The sequence below is a fragment of the Pristiophorus japonicus genome, chromosome 1, assembly GCF_044704955.1.
Source record: "Pristiophorus japonicus isolate sPriJap1 chromosome 1, sPriJap1.hap1, whole genome shotgun sequence".
Classification (NCBI taxonomy): Eukaryota; Metazoa; Chordata; class Chondrichthyes; family Pristiophoridae; genus Pristiophorus; species Pristiophorus japonicus.
The window spans coordinates 160,394,901-160,418,462 of NC_091977.1; the positions used below are offsets into that span (position 1 = coordinate 160,394,901).

The 23,562-nt window shown below is 45.8% G+C and overlaps 1 protein-coding gene across 4 annotated transcripts in view; it reads right to left on the bottom strand.

Annotated features, from left to right (window-relative positions):
• pam (peptidylglycine alpha-amidating monooxygenase) overlaps nt 1-23,562 on the bottom strand; it is a 398,693-nt gene that overhangs the window by 141,395 nt on the left and 233,736 nt on the right. For all 4 annotated transcript variants that reach the window (XM_070884267.1, XM_070884245.1, XM_070884252.1 and 1 more), the window contains one exon: nt 17,325-17,416. In XM_070884267.1, the coding sequence (XP_070740368.1) occupies nt 17,325-17,416 (92 nt within the window). The remainder of the gene's footprint in view (nt 1-17,324; nt 17,417-23,562) is intronic.

A 23,562-nucleotide genomic window follows, 5' to 3' on the forward strand; every position in this document is an offset into this window, starting at 1 on the left:
GTAAGGGTATAGTACTTAAACTGTGGTGACCTTAGTCCTTTATTGCAGCTCCTAGAGTGAGGACACCAAGGGGTGAGCTCCCTTTTATACTTGGTTACCTGCAGTATACAGGTGATCCTTAGGTCTCCAGCAGCAGCACCCTCTGGTAGTACAGGTATAGTGTATACAGGGTGAAGGTACATTCAGTGGTCTAGTGTTACAGTATATACATTAACATGCGTACATGACAGGTGAGGCCACACCTGGAATACTGCGTGCAGTTTTGGTTTCCATATTTAAGAAAGGATATACTTGCTTTGGAAGCAGTTCAGAGAAGGTTCACTAGGTTGATTCCGGAGATGAGGGGGTTGACTTATGAGGAAAGGTTGAGTGGGTTGGGCCGCTACTCATTGGAATTCAGAAGATTGAGAGGTGATCTTATCGAAACATATATGATTATGAGGGGGCTTGACAAGGTGGATGCAGAGAGGATGTTTCCACTGATGGGGGAGACTAGAACTCGGGGGCATGATCTTAGAATAAGGGGCCGCACATTTAAAACTGAGACGAGGAGAAATTTATTTTCTCAGAGGGTTGTAAATCTGTGGAATTCGCTGCCTCAGAGAGCTGTGGAAGCTGGGACATTGAATAAATTTAAGACAGAGATAGACAGTTTCTTAACCAATAAGGGAATAAGGGGTTATGGGGAGCGAGCAGGAAAGTGGACCCAAGTCCATGATCGGATCAACCAAGATCGTATTAAATGGCGAAGGCGGCTCGAGGGGCTGTATGGCCTACTCCTGCTCCTATTTCTTATGTTACTTATGTATGATCACCTCTCATTCTTCTAAACTTCAGAGAATATGGGCCCAAGTTTCGGGCCGCGCCTAGAACGGCGCAGCCCCGACCTGGACGCCCGTTTTTCGTGCCACAAAGTGCGCCTAAAAAAAACTTCCAGATTCTCCGGCTCCCTGCTGCTCCTCTTGAGCCGGGCGCAGCGCAGCACGAGCTGTAGGGGGCGGAGCTAGGTCCCTGCGCTGAAAACAGTGCCGGGACCTCTGCACATTCGCGCTACAGTGGGCGCCCAAAACTGTGTGGCAGGGGCCCGAAGCACACAGCCCCTAGCCCTGGCCGAATGGCCTCACTGGGGCTGCGTGCATAAGGCTGCCTCCAACGCCCAGCTCCTGCTTCCTCCCGACCCGACTCGACTCCCGCTTCCCCCCCGCCCCCGGACCGGACCGGACCCGACACCGACCCGACTCCCGCTCCCCCACCCCGGACCGGACCCGATCCCCCGGACTGGACCCGACCCAGGCTCCCCCCCACCCACCCACCCGACCTGACCTCCCTCCCCCCCGACCCGAACTCTCTCCCACCACCTCCCGACCCCGACCCGACCTGACCTCCCTCCCCCGACACGAACAGACCTGCGCTCCCTCCCTCCCCGAACCAACCCGACCTCCATCCGATCCCCCTGGACCGGACCGGACCCGACCCGCGCTCCCGACACCGACCCCGCACTCCCCCCGACCCGACACGCGCTCCCGACCCGACGCCACCTACCTGTGAATTTGGTGCTGGGGACCGGGCCCTGCCCAAAGTCTTGGGCCCGGTTGGTTCAGCCTCCGCCCCCCCCCCTTCCCCTCCTCCCCCTTCCCCTCCTCCCCCCCTTCTCCCCCATCCCTCCCTCCCTCCCCCCCTCTTCTCGCTGTCAGAAACACAGACACTGACAGACAGAGTGTGAGAGACACACACAGGCAGAGAGAGAGATAGAGACACTGACAGAGACACACTGGGTGGGGGGCGGCATCCCAGCACGCTGTTGGAGGGCTCCCGGTGCTGCAGTCGGTAAGTAGAAAATGTTTTATTTATTGATTTAAAAACAAAATTATTTCTTATTAATTTTTTTTGATTGATTTATTGATTGATTTATTGATGTTTTTATCATTTATTATTGATGATGGCTCTTTATTTGTAAAACTGAAGTGTTTAATGTTTGTAAACTTCCCTTTAAACCCCCCCCCCCATTCCCTACGCCTGATTTTCTAAAGTATAGACAAGGTTTTTTCGAGCGTACAAAAATCTTCACTTACTCCATTCTAAGTTAGTTTGGAGTAAGTTTTCACTGCCGAAACTTTGAAAACAGGCGTAAGTGGCCGGACACGCCCCCTTTTGAAAAAAAAATTCTGTTCCAAAAAGTGAAACTGTTCTAACTGACTAGAACTGGAGCAAACTAAATGCCGAGAATTTGAATTTCTAAGATACTCCATTCTACACCAGTTGCTCCAAAAAATCAGGAGCAACTGAGGCCGAAACTTAGGCCCTATATGCCTAATCTACTCAATCTTTCCTAATAGGACAACCCCCCAGTCCAAGAATCAGTCTGGTAAACCTTCGTTGAACTATGGCAAGTATATCCTTCCTTAGCTAAGAATACCAAAACACATAATACTCCAGGTGCCGTCTCACCAGTGCCCTATATAATTGCAGTAAGATATCTTTACTCTTATAATCAAATCCACTTGTAATAAAGGTCAACATACCACTTGTTTTCTTAATTGCTTGCTGTACCTGCATGTTAACTTTCAGTGATTCGCGTAGAGGTGTGATGTCCAAAATCCGGAAACCGAGCTGATCCGTGGCGGGTCGTCCAGAAACCAGAAAATGTTCTGAAATCCCGCCTCGGCCGCCTGACCTCAGCCCAATCTCCCCAGACCTCCCCCCGCCTCTGCCCGACCACGCCGATCCAACAGACTACCCCGACCTCCGGCGACCCGACCAACCCCCCCCAGCCCGACCGATCCCCTCGACCTCCAGCGGCCCGACTTACCCCGCCCCCCCCCGACCTCCGGTGGCCCAACCAACCTCCCCTGGCCTTGGCCCAACCTCCACCCCCAGCGGCCTGACCGACCGACTCCCCCTCCCCTAGCCACCTCCCTCGGCCCAGGCAGAGACGTTGCAAAATCAGGAAATACCCGGAATCCGGGCCTCGGTCTCGAGGTTTCCAGATTTCGGACGTCACACTGTATGAGGACACCCACGTCCCTCTGAACACCAACATTTCCCAGTCTCTCATCATTCAAAAAATACTCTGCATTTCTAGTTTTCCTACCAAAGTGGATTACTTCAGATTTCATTTGCCATGTTCTTGCCCACTCACTTAGCCTGTCTATATCCCCTTGAAGTCTCTCTGCATCCTCCTCAAAACTTAAAATTCCCACCTAGATTTGTATCATCAGCAAAATTGGATATATTATATTTGGTCCCCTCATCCAAATCATTGATATAGATTGTGAATAGCTGCGGACCAAGCACTGATCCTTGCGGTACCCCACTAGTTAGTCTGCCAACCTGAAAATGGCCCGTTTATTCCTACTCTCTATTTTCTGTCCATTAAGCAATCCTCAATCCATGCTAGTATATTACCCCCAATCTCATGTGCCCTAATTTTGTTAAATAACCTCTTCTGTGGCACTTTATCGAATGTCTTCTGAAAATCCAAATACATCACATCTACTGGTTTCCCCTTATCTATTCTGCTCGTTACAACCTCAAAAAACTCTAACTGATTTGTCAAACATGATTTCCCTTTCATAAATCTGTGTTGAGACTGTTCAATCCTATTATTATTTTCCAAGTGCCCTGTTATTACATCCTTAATAACAGATTCTAGCATTTTCCCCGCTATTGATGTCAGGCTAACTGGTCTGTCGTTTCCCGTTTTCTCTCTCCCTCCTTTCTTAAATAGTGGGGTTACATTTGCTATCTTCCAATCCCACAGGAACCGTCCTAGAATCTATGGAATTTTGGAAGACGACAACCAATGCATCCACTATCTCTATAGCCACCTCTTTCAAAACCATAGGATGTAGGCCATCAGGTCCAGGGGATTTTATTGGTTTTCAGTCCCATTAATTTCTCCAGTACTATTTTTTTTACTAATACTAATTTCTTTCGGTTCTTCATTCTCGCTAGATCCTTGGTTCTCCACTATTTACAGCAAGTGTTTTGCGTCTTCCTCCGTGAAGACAGACACAAAGTATTTGTTTAATTTCTCTGCCATTTCCTTATGCCCCATTATAATTTCTCCTGTCTAAGCCTGTAGGGGACCCACAGTTACTTTCACTAGCTTTTACAGTCTGTTTTATGTCCCTCACTAGTTTGCTCTCATATTCTATTTTCCCTTTCTTTATCAATTTCATGGTTCTCCTTTGTTGAATTCTAAATCTTCAGGCTTACTGCTCTTTTTGGCAACATTATGGGCCCAAATTTCCACATGATTTGCACCTGATTTTTAGGAGCAACTGGTGGAGAACGGACTATCTTAGAAATCGTAATTCTCCACATTTTTTTTTCTGCAGTTCTAGTCAGGTAGAACAGTTCCACTTTGGAACAGAATTTTTTCTTCTGACGCCTGATTTCAAAGTTTCCACAGTGAAAACGTACTCCAAACTAATTAGAATGGAGCAAGTGAAGATTTTTGTAGAACTGAAAAAACCTGTTCTACACATTAAAAAATCAGGCGCAGGTTACAAATTAGGCGTCCAGAACGAGGTGGGGGGGGGAGAAGGGAAGTCATTAAATTCTATAATAAATCCTTATTTATACTTATACAAATAAATCCAACCTGAATAAACATTTATAAGCAAAGAAAAGATTAAATAAACCATCTTCCTACCTGTGTGAAAGTGCTTCAGGCAGGCCTTTCGGGACCGAAGGCTGAACGGGCCGGCCCGGGCCCGTCCCCAGCACCAGATTTACAGGTAGGTGGCGTCGGGTCGGGTGGGAGAGAGAGAGAGAGAGAGAGAGAGAGAGAGAGAGAGAGAGAGAGAGAGAGAGAGAGAGAGGGAGAGAGGGAGAGAGGGAGAGAGAGAGAGGGAGAGAGGGAGAGAGGGAGAGAGGGAGAGAGGGAGGGAGGGAGGGAGAGGGCGAGAGAGGGAGGGGGGGGAGAGAGGGGGAGGGGGGGAGAGAGGGGGAGGGGGGGAGAGAGGGGGAGGGGGGGAGAGAGGGGGAGGGGGGGAGAGAGGTGGGGGAGAGAGAGGGAGGGAGAGAGAGAGGGGGGGAGGGAGGGGGAGAGAGAGAGAGAAAAAGAGAGAGAGAGAGAGAGAGAGAGAGAGAGAGAGAGAGAGAGAGAGAGAGAGAGAGAGAGAAAGAAAGAGGGAGGGAGGGAGGGAGAGAGAGAGGGAGGTCAGATCGGGGCGGGGGAGGTCGGGGAGGGGGAGGTCAGGTCGGAGAGGGGGAGGTCGGGGAGGGCGAGGTCAGGTCGGATCCAGTCGGGGGGAGCGGGAGCAGGAGCGCGGGTCGGGTCGGGGAGCAGGAGCGCAGGTCGGGTCGGGGGGCGGGAGCGCGGGTCGGGTCGGGTCCAGTCGGGGGGGCGGGAGCAGGAGCGCGGGTCGGGTCCAGTCGGGGGGGGGGGGGGGGGGTCGGGTCGGGTCCGGAGGCGGAGGCAGGGGCGGGGAGCAGGAGCTGGCCGTGGGAGGAGCCTTATTCACGCAACCCCAGTGAGGCCATTCGGCCAGGGCTAGGGACTGCGTGCTTCGGGCGCCTGGAGCTACTGCACTTGCGTGCCCACTGTAGCGCGCATGTGCAGAGGTCCCGGCACTGTTTTCAGCGCAGGGACCTGGCTCCGCCCCCCCACAGCTCGTGCTGGCTGCGCCGAGGGCCAGAGGACCTGCAGGTAGGTGGAGAATACGGAGGATTTTTTTAGGCGCACTTTGTGGCGCGAAAAACGGGCGTCCAGGTCGGGACTGCGCCGTTCTAGGCGCTTGTGGAATCTTGGGCCCTATAAGTCTCTTCCTTTGATCTAATACTCTAATACTATCTTTAACTTCTCGTTTGCCACAGTTCCTGTGGGGGGTTTTGTGCCTTAAAATAATGTATTTTTGTTGTAAATTTTGTATTAATTCTTTAAATGCTAGCCATTGCTTGTCTCCCGTCATACCTTTTAATGTAGTTTCCCAATCTAGCTTAGCCAACTCACCCCATATACCTGTAATGTATTTGCTTCATGGGTCCTTGCTTAAGAATTCATAGTAAAGCATTGCCAGTTCATCCACTAGACTCACAACTACATACCATATCGTAGATGACCTAGACCCAACTGACTGGGGTTTTATTGAGTCTTGTGAACATCACGTGACTGGCTAAGTCACTCTACAAACCTGAACATACTCATAGGTACATACATTACAATGCCTACGTAGTTTGCTTTGTTTAAACTCAAGACCTTATTTTCAGATTTAACTAAATCACTTTCAAACTTGATATAAAATTCCATATATGATGGTCACTCTTCCCTAAAGGCCCCTTTACTATAAGGTTATTAATTAACCCTTTCTCATTGCACAATGCTAGATCATCTATAGCCTGTTCCCTAGTTGGTTCCTCAACATACTGACCTAGAAAATGACCTTGTACACATTCCATGAATTCGCCCCCCCACATTATTACTGCAAATTTGATTTGACCAGTTTACATGTAGATTAAAGTCCCACATGATTATTGTATCATGCTTGTTACATGCACCTCTAATTTCCTGATTTAAGGGGAGGCGAACCACTGCAATCCTTGTGTTGATGGTGCTCGCACAATACGGTTAGATAGGAAACTGCAGAATTTTTACTCGGAACGATGTACGTTCTTGATCAAGTGATTCATCCTGGTTGGTGTTGAGCTTCTTGAGCATTGTTATGGCTACAACTTTCTAGGTAAGTGTTGAATATATCACACTTCTGACAGCCTTACAAGTGGTGGAGAGGCTTTGAGGGAATAGGTGGTAAGCAATTCATCACAAATTACCCACTGTCTGCCCTGCTCGAGCCAAAGTGTTGAGAAGGATGATCCAGTTAAGCGTCTTGACCCGAGATGTTGACGGCGAGGGTCTCTATGATAATGGCGCTATTGAAGGACAGGAGGATATTGCTGGGCTTTGCCTTGTTCTAGCTTGTCATAACCAGGCACTAATGTAGCACAATTTTTTCCTGCCTCACATCAGCCCAGTCTAGATTTTGTCCAGATCCTACTGTAGGGTATTATAGACTGTTTCATTAGCGAAGGGGTTGTGAATAGAGCTGAACACTGGAAATTTCAGTGAACAGTCAATCCCTGACATTATGATGGAAGGAAAATCAGTAAAAAAACTGCTTCCTGGGGTAACAAATGATTGGCCTCCAACAACCAGAGCCATCTTCCTTTGTGACCAGTATGACTCCAGTTACTGAAGAGTTTTTCCATTGACCACCAACCCCCCAAGTCTGGAGCCGAATGGTTCTGCTGAACAGAGTGTCGGTGAGAAGGTTACTGGTGAGTAGATGGTACTATTGATGACTCATTCCATTCCATTACTTTACTGATAATTGGGAGGAAGCTAATAAGGTGGTAATTATAGATAAAACATACCTAGGCAATCATCCACATTGGCAGGTAGATGCCAGTATCAAAGCTGTATTGAAACAACTTGGTTGGGGGTCAACTAGTTTTGGCGCATAGGTCTTCAACATTACAGTCGGATGTTGTCAGACTCATAGCCTTCAATATTTTCAGTGTATTCAGCCAAATGGAATGAACTGAATTGGCATCTATGATGGTAGAAACCTTGAGGGGGGAAAGCTGAATAAGATCTTCAGCCAGCAAGTGTTCGCTGTTCATTTGCTAGATATTAGGCAAGTAAAGGCACACTCTGGATAATAAAAAACAGTCTGCTTTAGAAGTGGTCAATGATGTTGAACACAAGTAGAATATTTAGCATAAAACCCAATATAACAGCCACACATCTTGGGCTCCAACTGCAGAGGACTCAATCAGAAATAAGCAATATTAATTGAAAAACAAGAGAGAAAGGGACATAAATTTAGATGGAAATAGCGTGACTGATAACATGACACAAATATAACTACGACAACAGCAATACGACAGTGTTACAGAAATGTTACTCAACAGGAAATCTATGCAGATGTACAACTTTTAGTAAATTATAGATGATCAACAGCACAAAAGAGGGAAGGCATTTATTATCTGACCCATGATTCATTGCAGCACACCTATGTTCACTATTTAAATACAGAGTGCTATAAGCCTTAAACTTTTCAATTCATAACTAGATATAAAGCATATCATCTGCAATCCAGACGGCCAGCATGTTATCGCACTGCACTCTTCTTTACTGACAGGCTTCCTCACCTTTAGTTCAGTGACCTATGCAACCACACACAATATTGAATTCAGGCAGAAATGATTGGCACTGAAGCATTCGTGGTCTCTAAACTACAAAACTGACATCTTCCTTGCAACATTCAAGATAGAGCTACGGTCGATTTAGCCACCTGTCTGCAAATCTCCAACATTTCCGCACGTTGAGCCAAATGCATGTATGAGAAAGTAAGAGAAAGAGAATTGGAAATGACTTCTACTGATAAGTGCCTTCGGTGGCCTAATTATAGATTTCATTGAAGTTGTACTGAGGTTAGTTTTTTTTTAAATAAAAAGAGCTTTCTCTGCAACTTAATAATTAATTCACTGGCATCAATGGCATACTGTTATCCCTCTTGAATTCTATCACAATTTAAATTTTGAAAATAAACCAGCATGAAATAAGCATATTTCATTTGGTGTAAATACAATGAAGTTGTTTAAAATAATTGAAAAAATCCAAATATAATCTCCTCCTATTAAAATATTTTGGTAGGAGGGAGAAAGATTATAGCACGAGGAAAAAAGAATGCTAGAATAATGCTAAACATCGCTTAAATTATTCACGTCATTTCATTTTTATGGCTAGATTTGTGAATTTTTGTGCCTTTTCTCTTTATAGCAAATAAATCACATACAGGCTGCACATAGGCACACAACAATCCCTGAGGAATTACTGCTTTACCCTTAATGAATTACAACTGGAAAAGCCACATTAGCTTTTTGAAGATTTTGCAAATATTGAAAAACAGTATTTATTAATCTCTGATTTCATTTTAGACAAATAATTAATTCAAGCTGAATGGCCATGGCCAATTGATTGCCAAATACAGCTTATGGCCTAACTTCAAACGGCCCAAGGAGCAGTAAAAAATGTTTTTAAATGAGTAGAAAGCCGATACATCTCCTGGCAACACTGCTTTTACTTTCCAGTCGGGATCCGCAATATTGTAGATTGCTGAGGCAGGGTTCAGCTAGGTGCGCTATACCTGATAGAGCCAGCAGAGCAATCGGTCCATTTCATCACTCTCTGACAGATCGGCAGTTTTGTTGGTGGGGGAGTTTGGAGCAATTCTTTTTTCAAAGTTACACAGAAAATACATTATTCTCTCACCAGTGCCAGTCGTGGCTCAATTGGTGGCACCCTCGCCTCGAGTCAGAAGACTGTGGGTTCAAGTCCCACTCCAGAGACTTGAGCTCAAAAATCTAGGCTGACACTCCAGTGCAGTATTGAGGGACGGCAGCACTGTTAGAGGTGCTGTCTTTCAGATAAGACGTTAAACCAAGGCCCTGTCTGCCCTCTCAGGTAGATGTAAAAGTCCTATAACATTATTCGAAGAAGAGCAGGCGTTCTCCCCAGTTTCCTCGCTAATATTTATCTCTCAAACATCACAAAAACAAATTAACTGGTCATTATCACATTGCTGTTTGTGGAAGCTTGCTGTGCGCAAATTGGCTGCCACATTTCCAACATTACAACAGTGACTTCAAGAGTACGTCATTGGCTGTAAAACCCTTTGGGACACCCAGTGGTCATGAAAGACACGATATAAATGTAAGTCTTTCTTTTCTTACAACTTGAAACTGCTTCCAGCAAAGTTATCTCAAAATAATTTTTTGTGGGCTGGTTTTAGGGTGACTTCATTTGCGACAGCAACTTCAGATGTTTGACAAAGGAGGAATTTATTTTGAGTGGGGAAATTCTGTAGCAGGATGGATTTGCAGTAGGGGCTGGATATATTTCAAAACACTGGTGGCATTATCTGTCTGCCTCATTCACCACACCACTGTCGTAGGAACAGGATGAGGCTATTCAGCCCCTTGAGCCTGTTCTGCCATTCCGTTAGATCTGTGTCTTAACTCCATATAACTGCTTTGGTTCTGTAAACCGTAATATCTTGCCTAACAAAAATCTACTAATTTTAGTTTTCAATTGAAAGCCTCAACAGCTTTCTGGGCGAGAAAGAGTGTTCCAGATTTTCACACTATTTATGTGAAAATATGCTTCCTAACATCACCCCTTAATGACCTTACTTTCATTTTAAGGTTGTGGATCAGCATCCATCAATAACACTGACATCACTCAATATGGCTCTGCAGTGGAGTGGGAGAAACGGTTGCAGTCAAGCCTTGGTCTGCCCAAGTGTATGCTTTCAAAGGCTTAGTTCAAACAAGTCATATATTGGGGAAGGTTGACAGGAAGTCTGCTCTTCAAAGCCGGTCTTGCAAAAGAAAATAAACAGAATCTTCAAAACAATTTAATAAATTCACACACTCCTTGACCTTGATCTGCAGTATAGCAGCATCAGGAACAGTTATGCTATTGACTGACTAAGTGATTAATGTACAAAGCAATCTAATTTTGTTATGTTGCTACAAATCAAACATTTCATTGCCCAATGTATTTCTGTATGTATTATTTGCCATATATCTAAAATAAAGCATAGGTTTACATGGGATATATGGCACAGAAATAGGCCATTCAGCGCAACCAGTTCATGTCTGCGTTTATGCTCCACTCGAGCCTCCTCCCATCTTTCATCTAAATCTATCAGCATAACCTTGTATTCCCTTCTCCCTCATATGCTTGTCTAGCCTCCCTTTAAATGCAACTATACTATTCACTTCAACCACTCCTGTGGTAACGAGTTCCACATTCTCACCACTCTTTGGGTAAAGAAGTTTCTTCTGAATATTCTATTGGATTTCTTGGTGACTATCTTATATTGATGGCCTCTAATTCTGCTCTTCCCCACAAGTGAAAACATTCTCTCTGTATCCACTCTATCAAAACATTTCATAATTTTGAAGACCTCTATTAAGTCACCCCGCAGTCTTCTTTTGTTCCCCCAAGAGAAAAGAGACCCAGCCTATTCATCCTTTCCTGATATGTATACCTTTGCATTTCTGGTATCATCCTTATAAATCTTTTTTGCACCCTCTCCAGTGCCTCTATATCCTTTTTATAATATGGTGACGAGAACTGTATGTAGGACTCTGTCGGTTTAGCATAAGTTCCTTACTTTTCAATTCTATACCTCTAGAAAGAAACCCTAGAGCTTGGTTTGCTTTTTTATGGCCTTGTTAACCTGTGTCGCAACTTTTTGATTTGTGTATTTGTACTCCAAGATCCTTTTGTTCCTCTACCCCACCTAGACTTGCACCCTCCAAGTAATAAGTGACCTCCCTATTCTTCCTACCAAAATGTAATACCTCACATTTATTTGTGTTGAATTATATGCCCATTCTGCAAGTTGATTAATATCCTCCTGTAATTTGTTGCAGTTCTCCTCAGTATTGACTATTGCCCCCAATTTCTTCATATTCTTCCTTATCATGCACTCCCCAGCTGTCTATGAACCAGATTTAAAAAACTGGTTTAAAAAAGGTTGCTGGCTGCCGCTTTAAAAGGTCCTCTGATCTCAAAGGAACGACCAGTTTCTATAAGTATTATTTAACTCCGGCATCTATTCATTGTTTGGGCCAGAAAATTACAAGGAAGATTAGAAAGGAGAAACAAAGGACTGGGAGCGACGGATAGCACTAAAGCAAGAAGTAGTAAGTTATTAGGTGGGGTCAGACTAAGAGAACACAGGATGGTCTAGGATAAGTTTAGAGTGTATGTATGTGAACGCACGAAGCATAGTAAACAAGGTTGGTGAGCTGCAGGCGCAAATAGCCACATGGGAATATGATGTCGTGGCAATAACAGAGACTTGGCTCAAAAAAGGGCAGGATTGGGTATTAAATATTCCTGGATATAGCGTGTTCAGGAAATACAGTGAAGGAAAGATGGGAGGTGGTGTGACAGTACTGTTTAAGCAGAATGGTACAGTGCTGGGGCGAGAGGATGTCCTGGAGGGGTCAAGAACAGAATCTATTTGGTTATAATTAAGAAGTAATAGAGGTGCCATTTCACTACTAGGTATAGTCTATAGGCTATCAACTAATGGGAAAATTATGGAGTAGCAAATTTGCAGAGAAATTAGAGAGATGCAAGAACTATAGAGTAGTGATAATGCGGGACTTCAACTATCCTAATATAGACTGGGATACTAATAGTGTAAAAGGTGTAGATGGGGAAGAATGTCTGAAGTGTGTTCTGGAGAACTTTCTCGATCAGTATGTTTCCGTCCCAACGAGGAAGGAGGCATTGCTGGTTCTGGTTCTGGGGAATGCAGTGGGTCATGTGGAGTAAGTGTCAGTAGGGGAACCTTTTAGGGAACAGTGATCATAGTATCATAAGATTTAGATTAGCTATGGAAAAGGACAGGGAGCAATCTAGAGTAAAAATACTTAATTGGAGGAAGGCCAATTTCATTGGGATGCAAACGGATCTGGTCCCGGTAAATTGGAATCAAAGATTGGCAGACAAAACTGTCTTTAAAGAGGAGATAGTTCAGGTACAGTCGAGGTACATTCCCACTAAGTGGAAACATAAGGCAACTAAGGTCAGAACTTCCTAGATGATGAAAGAGATAGAGTAAGATGAAGCAGAAAAAGAGCGCGTATGACAGATGTCAGGTCGAGAATACAGCTGAGAATCAGGCTGAATATAGAAAGTTCAGAGGAGAAGTGAAAAGGAAAATAAGAGTGGAAGAGAGGGTATGAGAATAGAATGGCAGCTGACATAAAAGGTAATCCGAAAGTCTTCTATAGACATATAAAATGTAAACGGCAGTAAGAGGGGTGGGGCCGATTAGGGACCAAAAAGAAGAGCTACGCATGGAGACAGAGGATATGGCTGAGGTATTAAATGAGTACTTTGCAGCTGTCTTCACCAAGGAAGAAGATGGTGCATAGACATAGTAAAGGAGGAGGTAAAGGAGATACTGGATGGATAAGACAAGGTCCTAGAAAGGCTGGTTTTTAGTAGATATGTCACTAGGACCGGATGGGATGCATCCGAGGACACTGAGGAAAGTGAAGGAAGAAATGGTGGAAGTACTGGCCATAATCTTCCAATACTCCTTCGAAACGGGAATGGTGTCAGAAGACTGGAGAATTGCAAAAGTTACACCCTTGTTCAAAAAATCATGTAAAGATAAACCTAGCAACTATAGGCCAGTCAGTTTAACACCGGTAGAGGGGAAGCTTTTAGAACACAATAATCGTGGACAAAATTAACAGTCACTTGGACAAGTGTGGATTAATTAAGGAAAGCCAGCACGGATTTGTTAAAGGCAAATCATGTTTAACCAACTTGATTGAGTTTTATGATGAGGTAACAGAGAGGGTTGATGAGGGCAATGGTGTACATGAACTTCCAAAAGGTGTTTGATAAAGTGCTACATAATAGGCTTGCCAGCAAAGTTGAAGCCCATGGAATTAAAGGGACAGTGGCAGAATGGATAAGATATTGGCTAAGTGACAGGAAACAGAGAGTAGTGCTGAGCAGTTGTTTTTCGGACTGGAGGAAAGTATACAGTGGTGTTCCCTGGGGTCAGTACTCGGACCACTGACATTGGTGTGTCTATCCTCCCAGTGGATTTGTAGGATCTTGCAGAGGCAGCGCTGATGGCATTTCTCCAGCGCTTTGAGGTATCTACTGTATATGGTCCACATCTCTGAGCCATATAGGAGGGAGGATATCACTACTGCCCTGTGGACCATAAGCTTGGTTCTAGAGTTGAGGTCCTGGTCTTCAAACACACTCTTCCTCAGATGACCGAAGGCTGCGCTGGCAGACTGGAGTCGGTGTTGGACCGCGTCATCGATGTCTGCCCCTGCTGATTAGGCTCCCGAGGAATGGAAAATGGTCCACGTTGCCCAAGGCCACGCTGTGGATTTTGATGACCGGGGGACAGTGCTGTGCGGCAGGGTCAGGTTCTCTTCTCGATCTTCCTTGCTGCAATGCTCCATCTCACTCTCAACAAGCTCCCCACTGGAGTGGAACTGAACTATAGAACCAATGGGAACCTGTTCGACCATCGTCGCCTCCAGGCTAGATCCAAGGTCGCCCCATCCTCTGCCATTGAATTACAGTATGCGGATGATGCTTGCGTCCGCGCACAGAGGCCGAACTCCAAGCCATCGTCAACATCTTCACCGAGGCATACAAAAGCATGGGCTTTATACTAAACATCCTAAGACAAAGGTCCTCCACCAACCTGACCCCGCCGCACCGCACTTTAGGAAGGATGTGAAGCCCTTGCAAAGGGTGCAGAAAAGATTTACGAGAATTGTTCCAGGGATGAGAGACTTCAGTTACGTGGATAAACTGGAGAAGCTGGGGTTCCACTGCCTGAAAAGGTGGTGGAGGCAGATTCAATCACTGCTTTCAAAAGGGAATTGGATAAGTTCCTGAAAGAAAAAAATTTGCAGAGCTATGGGGAAAGGGCAGGGGAATGAGACTAGCGGAGGTGCTCTTACAGAGAGCTGGCACAGGCTCGAGTGGCCGAACGGCCTTCTTCCAAGCTGTAACCATTCTATGATACTATGACAGTACTTCTGTCTCATTTAAATGTTTCAGCATGATTCAGGCAGAAGCTTCCCATGTCCACAATGCAGTTCTGAATGTCATTGTCCTGAAACGTTAACTCTGTTTCTCTCTCCACTGATGCTGCCTGATCTGCTGAGTATTTCCAGCATGTTCTGTGATTTCAGATTTTCAGCATCCGCAGTATTTTGTTTTTGCTTTAATTTTCATTCGAAAAGGAAATTGTATGACTGAAATACTTAGATCTCTGATCATGTAAATGTATCCTGTACTATTTATTTTGCTTTATTTTCTCTGAACAAATGTGCACTTGTATACTGTAGTTACGAAAAGCTTGCAAAGAAAGGATATTTCTGTGCAGAGAAAATTACATTCACTTCTAGGTAGAACATTTACTTTTTCAACTGCAATACACTTTATTATAATGTCAAATAAAATTTGTAATGCATTGGATATTTCAACAATTTTGCATAATATTCAATTAAAAGATAAAAGATAACTCTTGGCAAAAGAAAGTGCCATTAATCTAAAGAATTCCCCAGAATGAAGGCAGTGGAGAGGTTACAGATGAGATTTATTCGAACAATAACAGAGATAAAGGACTTCAGCTATGTAGAGAGACTAGAGAAACAGATTGTTCTTGTAGCAGAGAAGGTTAAGGGAAGATATAATAGAGGTGTTCAAAATGATGAAGGGATTTGGTAAATATGGAGAAACTGTATCCACTGACAGGAGTAGCCAGAGGACACAAATTTAAGATCATTGGGAAAAGCACCAGAAGGGAGATCAGGAGAATTTTTTTTTTTTTTACACAGCAAGTTGTTATGATTTGGAAGGCACTGTATGAAAGAGAGTGGTGAAAGCAGATTTATAAGTAACTTTCAAAAGGGAATTGCATATATACACTTGAAAAGAAAAATCTATAGGGCTATGGAAAAAGAGCAGGACTAATTAATAGCTGTACCAAAGAGCCAGCAGAAGCACGATGAGCCAAAAGGTCTCCACGATTCCACGATTCAATTAAATACTAAAGGGGAAAAATATTTTCCTCTTCCCCCACCAAGAGTCTTTACAGTCTTGAATTTTATATTAACATTCCAGCATCTGGTGTGGCAGAACCCATAAGGAAGCCAACCTGCAATGTAGCCAGCACCCATTGATAAGGTCCTGGTAACATGAAATATTCATTTTCCAGCCTAAAATTGTTAACAGTATGGTTTGGCCTGAGTCAGTGGCTGGAAAGGGCTGGATTCAGTGGTGAGGGTATGGAATGTGTGATGAAGGCCGAAAACAATGGCTTCAGTCTTCGCAATGTTTATCCAAGGTGTCAGCCTTATTTCACAACAACACTCTTGCCTGCGTCATGCGTTCAAGCACTGATCCAGGAATTAAGAACATAATCTATGCCAATATTTCAGTGCAGTGCAGTGCATTGTTGAAGGTGCCATCTTTCAGATGAGATATTAAACCAATGCCTGCTTGTTCAGCTGGACATGAAAGATCCCATGGCACTATTCGAAGCAGAGTAGGGGAATTCTCCTGGTGTCCTGTCCAATACTTGCTGGAGTGCAAATTAAAATGATATGGGTATCCCTTAATCAACACTGCGAAAACATATTGGGCCAGAAATTGATGAAGGCCTTCGCCCACCCAAATGCCACCCAAAGGACCGCCGAGGTCCCTGGCGGTTCTTTGGGCGGGATATTCATGAAGAAGGTCCCTCGAAGGTCGGCGGGTGGCAAATGAGAAACTGATGCCGCCAATCAGGGCGGCAGCCGGCGGGAGCTCCCAATTTCGGTGGCTAAGGCGCTTGCCGCCAAGGATGGGATCGGTCCTATGAAGAGTCGAAGAGCTGGAAAGAAAAAGCATCAACAAAAAAAAACATCTGAAGACCTTCAGGGGACCCCATCCAGGTAAGTCCTTGTAAAGAAATAAATTACAAAAAGTTCACTAACCTTTTTTTCAGCATCTTACTACTGACTGTTGGGGATCGACCAGCCTCCAGCCAGTGGTCCATCCCCGTTCTGCCGCCGAGTCCCGCCCGCATGAATATTGCATTTTGGCGGGCAGGAGCTCAGTTGCGCGATTGTGCCGCCCGCTGACGCCAGCGTGCGCTTCCCGGCGGCTTTTCCCTTCCGCCCACTCCAGGCCCTGTCAAAAGTGGCACTGGGCAGTTCGAGCAGAGGAATGTCGGCGGCAGAGGGCGGTAAAGCCATCAATTTCGACCCCTCAATCTGGTCACATAGCTCAATGCTGTTGGTGTGGGGCCTTGCTGTGCACAAGTTAGCTGTTGTATTTGTTTACATAACAACGATGACACTTTAACAGTATTTATTTAGCCAAGAGGCAATTTAGGGCATTTTGGTCACAAAAAGAGCTGTATAAATGCAAGTTTGTTTTTTCTTTAGCTGGAGGAAATTGCAGCGCATCCAATAGTGAAAGTCAGATAAGCAGTGTGACAGCACAGAGGCAGTGAAGGGGTCAAGAGAGGGTGATGGAGAGATAGAGCTGGATATCATCAGGGTCTATGATCCCACATTTGTGGAGGATGTAACCAAGGCACAGAATGTAAAGAGAGAAGAGGGGGTCCTGGATGCATTCTTGGGGACATCCTGAACTGATGGTGGGAAGAGAAGATAGTGCTGGAGTGCAAATTAAAATATGGGTATCGATATTAAACATCTGCATTTAAGACCAATAAATTTAAAAAGTAACATACCAGCAGGTAATATTGTGGGTGGAGCGTTTCTAGCCCACGCATACATGATTTTAGCTTCATCTAAGCAAGTTCCATATCTACTGCCACAGTCCCTAGAAAAGGAAAAACAAATGTAGTGAATAATGATGGGAGTTTGGCTATCAAAAGCAACAAGGTGTGGGATTGCTCAAAGTACAATAGTCCCTTGCAACACACATGTTCAGCTGGCAGTCTCATTAAAAGCAGATATATTTACTTCTCACAATCTAAACTAACTGCAGTAAATAACAGATCACCCTACTTAACAAATGTTTATATTGCCATGTCCACACTAATATCCAAAATTGATTAATGCAGGACAGGAACTTCCAATTTCTAGATAACTATTTTACAGTTCTTAAAAGCAAATCCATAGAAGAGTTGCCATATATTTACGTTATGGCCGGAATTTTCTGAGGATCGTGTGGGCACGATTGGAGACAGATCGCGTGGAAAATTTTTAATATCTTGTAGCGGGTTGGGAACCTGCTCCGTCAACCCACCCCCATGCTCCTTTCCCTCGGATGCATTTGCCAGTGCGGCATCGACCCGAACGGCAGAGGCGGGCGAGCTAATTTAAATCATTATCAGGTACTTGTCAGACCCTTAAGCAATGTTTTCACCCTATCTTTCAAATTTCCCTACATGACCACGGGATTCGCGCAGCTCGGGAACCATGTCTGTCAACCTGAGGCGGGAGTTGAGTGGCCATTGATCCAGCTGATTAGTTGACAGCATGAAAAGTACTGTGAAAGCTCCTACCTCCCAGCTGATCACTTTCCTCAGGCAGTTGCTGACTGCATTGCAAGCTCAGATTTAGCTTTCTTAAAGATGCAAGTGTTTCCAGCAAAGTCGTCATCCAGTGTCAACTCATTGGTAGAACCTCTCTTACCATTGACAGATTAGTTTCAGTCACCTATACTTGACCTGCCATCCATTTCATCTGCATGGGTGCCATTTATACTGTTTCACCTTGGTCCTCAGAATCGGACCATGATGAGCCCCAACACCAGGCATAGCAGCAGCACCAACACGACCACCGTCAACCCTCTACTCAACCACCTGATGCTGCACAGGACCGAGTGCAGGGCTGTACCACGCCAGAGGCGGTACCCCCAACACAAGGTATACAGGCAGAGGATGAGCTTCTTCAACATTACGGAGCACCAGTGCCAAAGGAGGCTCAGGCTATTGTGCTGGAGCAAGATCTTCAGCCCAGAGGAGTGGGTGGCCTCACCTTACCAGTGGCTGTGAAAGTCACCAACACCCTCAACTTCTTCGCCTCAGGCTCCTTCCAGAGATCTGCAGCAGACAATTGTGACATCTTGCAGTCGGCCGCTCACATGCATCACACAGGTCACGGATATCCAATTGACAAGTCAGCCAATTATATCAACTGATGAAGCCAGTGTTACTGAGCAGGCGCTTGACTTTGCCACTCTGGCTGCTTTCCCACGTGTGCAGAGCAGCATCGACTGCACACCTGGCCATCAGGGCACCCCATCATTACCCAGGAGTCTTTGTCAACTGCAAGGGCTTCAACTCCCTTAATGTGCAGCTGGTCTGCAACCATAGGAAGATCATCATGCATGTGTGCGCCAAATTCCCTGGCAGCTGTCGTGACTCTTTTGTCCTGCGCCAGTCCACCCTCCCTCAGCTCTCCACTCCTCCAAACAGACAAACCAGCTGGCTGCTTGGAGACGAGAGCTATCCACTGCAGCCGTGTCTCCTGACACCCTTGAGGAGGCCAAGTACTGAGGCTGAGGAGAGACATAATGAAAGCCACATTTCCACCAGATGTATCATGGAGCAGACAATTGGCATGCTGAAAATGCGTTTCAGATGCCTTGACAGATCCGGAGGAGCCCATCAGTACGCAGTAGGCAGGGTCTCCAGAACCGTCATGGTCTGCTGCGCCCTGCACAACATAGCGCAGCATTGAGGATTAGCGCTACACGAGGAGCAAGGCACTGAGCGCACAGTCTCTTCAGAGGAGGAGGAGGAGGAGGAGCAGCATCAGCTGGAAGATGAGGATGAGGATGAGCAGAAGGAACCAGCGGTCCAGCTCCCGCCAGCACATTGCTGCCCAGGAGGCCAGGGATGGCTCATCATGGCCAGATTTATGCAGTACACCCATATGGCTGCCACATGCTGCAACCAGGTTGGCATCACCCCACAGCATCCCTACAATGACCAAGCCTTCCTTTCACACTGACCACCATTGCTGGAGGTAGAAACATAGAAAATAGGTGCAGGAGTAGGCCATTCGGCCCTTCTAGCCTGCACCGCCATTCAATGAGTTCATGGCTGAACATGCAACTTCAGTACCCCATTCCTGCTTTCTCGCCATACCCCTTGATCCCCCTAGTAGTAAGGACTTCATCTAACTCCTTTTTGAATATATTTAGTGAATTGGCCTCAACAACTTTCTGTGGTAGAGAATTCCACAGGTTCACCACTCTCTGGGTGAAGAAGTTCCTCCTCATCTCGGTCCTAAATGGCTTACCCCTTATCCTTAGACTGTGACCCCTAGTTCTGGACTTCCCCAACATTGGGAACATTCTTCCTGCATCTAACCTGACTAACCCCGTCTGAATTTTAAACGTTTCTATGAGGTCCCCTCTCATTCTTCTGAACTCCAGTGAATACAAGCCCAGTTGATCCAGTCTTTCTTGATAGGTCAGTCCCGCCATCCCGGGAATCAGTCTGGTGAACCTTCGCTGCACTCCCTCAATAGCAAGAATGTCCTTCCTCAGGTTAGGAGACCAAAACTGTACACAATACTCCAGGTGTGGCCTCACCAAGGCCCTGTACAGCTGTAGCAACACCTCCCTGCCCCTGTACTCAAATCCCCTCGCTATAAAGGCCAACATGCCATTTGCTTTCTTAACCGCCTGCTGTACCTGCATGCCAATCTTCAATGACTGATGTACCATGACACCCAGGTCTCTTTGCACCTCCCCTTTTCCTAATCTGTCACCATTCAGATAATAGTCTGTCTCTCTGTTTTTACCACCAAAGTGGATAACCTCACATTTATCCACATTATACTTCATCTGCCATGCATTTGCCCACTCACCTAACCTATCCAAGTCACTCTGCAGCCTCATAGCATCCTCCTCGCAGCTCACACTGCCACCCAACTTAGTGTCATCCGCAAATTTGGAGATACTACATTAAATCCCCTCGTCTAAATCATTAATGTACAGTGTAAACAGCTGGGGCCCCAGCACAGAACCTTGCGGTACCCCACTAGTCCTGCCTGCCATTCTGAAAAGTCCCATTTACTCCTATTCTTTGCTTCCTGTCTGACAACCAGTTCTCAATCCATGTCAGCACACTACCCCCAATCCCATGTGCTTTAACTTTGCACATTAATCTCTTGTGTGGGACCTTGTCGAAAGCCTTCTGAAAGTCCAAATATACCACATCAACTGGTTCTCACTTGTCCACTCTACTGGAAACATCCTCAAAAAATTCCAGAAGATTTGTCAAGCATGATTTCCCTTTCACAAATCCATGCTGACTTGGACCTATCATATCACCTCTTTCCAAATGCACTGCTATGACATCCTTAATAATTGATTCCATCATTTTACCCACTACCGATGTCAGGCTGACCGGTCTATAATTCCCTGTTATCTCTCTCCCTCCTTTTTTAAAAGGTATGTCTCAGCAGTCACTCCAACTTAATAAGCCACTTCCAAAGGTGCACACAAATTTGTCCAACACCAGAAAGTGGTTTAAAATAAAAAATTTTGTGTGTGACATCACACTAACGGAAACTTTACAGAAACATTGAATAAAACATCCAAGTGGCTACCCTGGTGAATCTACTTGTGTCATCTTTCTCTTACGTGTGCTTCTACGAGGTGCTACCCATGTGGCTCCAGCAGAGGCAGCCTACTCACTTCCCTGCTGCGACTGCTTACACACTCTTGATGGACATCCTCTGGGTTTTGAAGCCTCTGATGGCCCTGCCAAAGTCTGCATCCTGCGACTGCATCAGATGGAGATGTGAGTATGTAGATAGAGAGGGTTGGGTGTACATTCAAGGTACGTTGGTGTAAAGATGTGCAGGAGCAGGGTTGGGAACGCAGATTGATGGGGATGTGATGAGAGGGGCAGCAGGATGAAGTGGCTTTGTATTTGCCTTTCGTGATCTGATGAGATCATTGAAACATTTGCAGCACTGCACCCAGGTCCTCCTCACATCTTCACTTCTGATGACCTCCTCAGATATTTGGAGCCAGGCTCTTTTGGATTCTTGGGGAGCTCTCTTTCCAAGCATATAGAGGGAGTCATTGCAGAACCTGGGTGCAGCCCTCTGTCTCTATGCAGTCATCTTTGGAAATGTTTGCAACACTCCAATGGTGCAGTGTACTGCCTGCACACACCTAGATGAAGCTTCAAATACAATGTAGCCATGGTTCTTTTAAATATCCCAGCTAAAAACACATCATGGATGATGTCATCAGAACCGCACCATTTAATAGGGCCGGGTAATGCACAGGGCGGGTTTAATAGGCCCCATTAGTGCAAAGCCGATTTCAGGAATGGGGTGGAATCAACAACAGGGCTGCGACACGCCATGGCGACCGCCGGCACCCGACTGGCCTGGATAAACAAAATTCCGGCCAATGTGTCAGATAAAGAAAAGACAGACTTGTATTTATATAGCATCTTTCATGACCACCGGACATCTCAAAGCACTTTACAGCCAATTGAGTACTTATCAAGTGTAGTCACTGTTGTAATGTATGAGGATAAAGGTAAAGAGTTGTTCATTGCTATGACCCAGGTTTATTAAAAACAATTTTTACTGTAAAACTGAACTTCTTCACTCATGCCTATTGGCTGCATTACAGAGTGAATGAAAATGTTATAAAATTATTAAGCCAATTCAATTTAAAAATAATGCTTCGAATCGGGTCATATCATAAATGTTCCAGCTCCTCATCATTATCTAGTGACTTTTGCTGGAAAGTGCAGGTGTGTGTCATCATAGGCAGTCCCTCGGAATCGAGGAAGACTTGCTTCCACTCTAAAAATGAGTCCTTAGGTGGCTGAACAGTCCAATACGAGAATCACAGTCCCTGTCACAGGTGGGACAGACAGTCGTTGAGGGAAAGGGTGAGTGGGACTGGTTTGCCGCACACTCCTTCCGCTGCCTGCGCTTAATTTCTGTATGCTCTCGGCGATGAGACTCGAGGTGCTCAGCACCCTCCCGGATGCACTTCTGCCACTTAGGGCAGTCTTTGGCCAGGGACTCCCAGGTGTCGGTGAGGATGTTGCACTTTATCAAGGAGGCTTTGAGGGAGTCCTTGTAATGTTTCCTCTGCCTACCTTTGGCTCGTTTGCCGTGAAGGAGATCAGAGTAGAGCGCTTGCTTTGGGAGTCTCGTGTCTGGCATGCAAACTACGTGGCCTGCCCAGCGGAGCTGATCAAGTGTGGTCAGTGTTTCAATGCTGGGGATGTTGGCGCGTCTGTCCTGCCAGGGGATTTGCAGGATCTTGTGGAGACATCGTTGGTGGTACTTCTCCAGCGACTTGAGGTGTCTGCTGTACATGGTCCATGTTTCTGAGCCATACAGGAGGACGGGTATTACTACAGCCCTGTAGACCATGAGCTTGGTGGCAGATTTGAAGCCCTGGTCTTCGAACACTCTTTTCCTCAGGCGGCCAAAGGCTGCACTGGCACACTGGAGACGGTGTTTTAATCTCGTTATCAATATGTCTGCTCTTGTTGATAAGAGGCGTCGTCCACGTACTGTAGCTCGACGACAGAGGTTGGGGTGGTCTTGGACCTGGCCTGGAGACGACGAAGGTTGAACAGGTTCCCGCTGGTTCTGTAGTTTAGTTCCACTCCAGCGGGGAGCTTGTTGAGCGTGAGGTGGAGCAAGGCAGCGAGGAAGATTGAGAAGAGGGTTTGGGCGATGACGCAGCCCTGCTTGACTCCAGTCCAGACGTGGATTGGATCTGTAATGGATCCATTGGTAAGGATCACGGCTTGCATGTTGTCATGGAGCAGGCGGAGGATGGTGACAAACTTTTGAGGTCATCCGAAATGGAGGAGGACGCTCCATAGACCCTCGCGGTTGAGAGTATCAAAGGCCTTTGTGAGGTCGAAGGCGACCATGTACAAGGCTGGTGCTGTTCCCTGCATGTTTCTTGCAGCTGTCGCGCTGTAAAAATCATGTCCATTGTGTCCCGTACGGGAC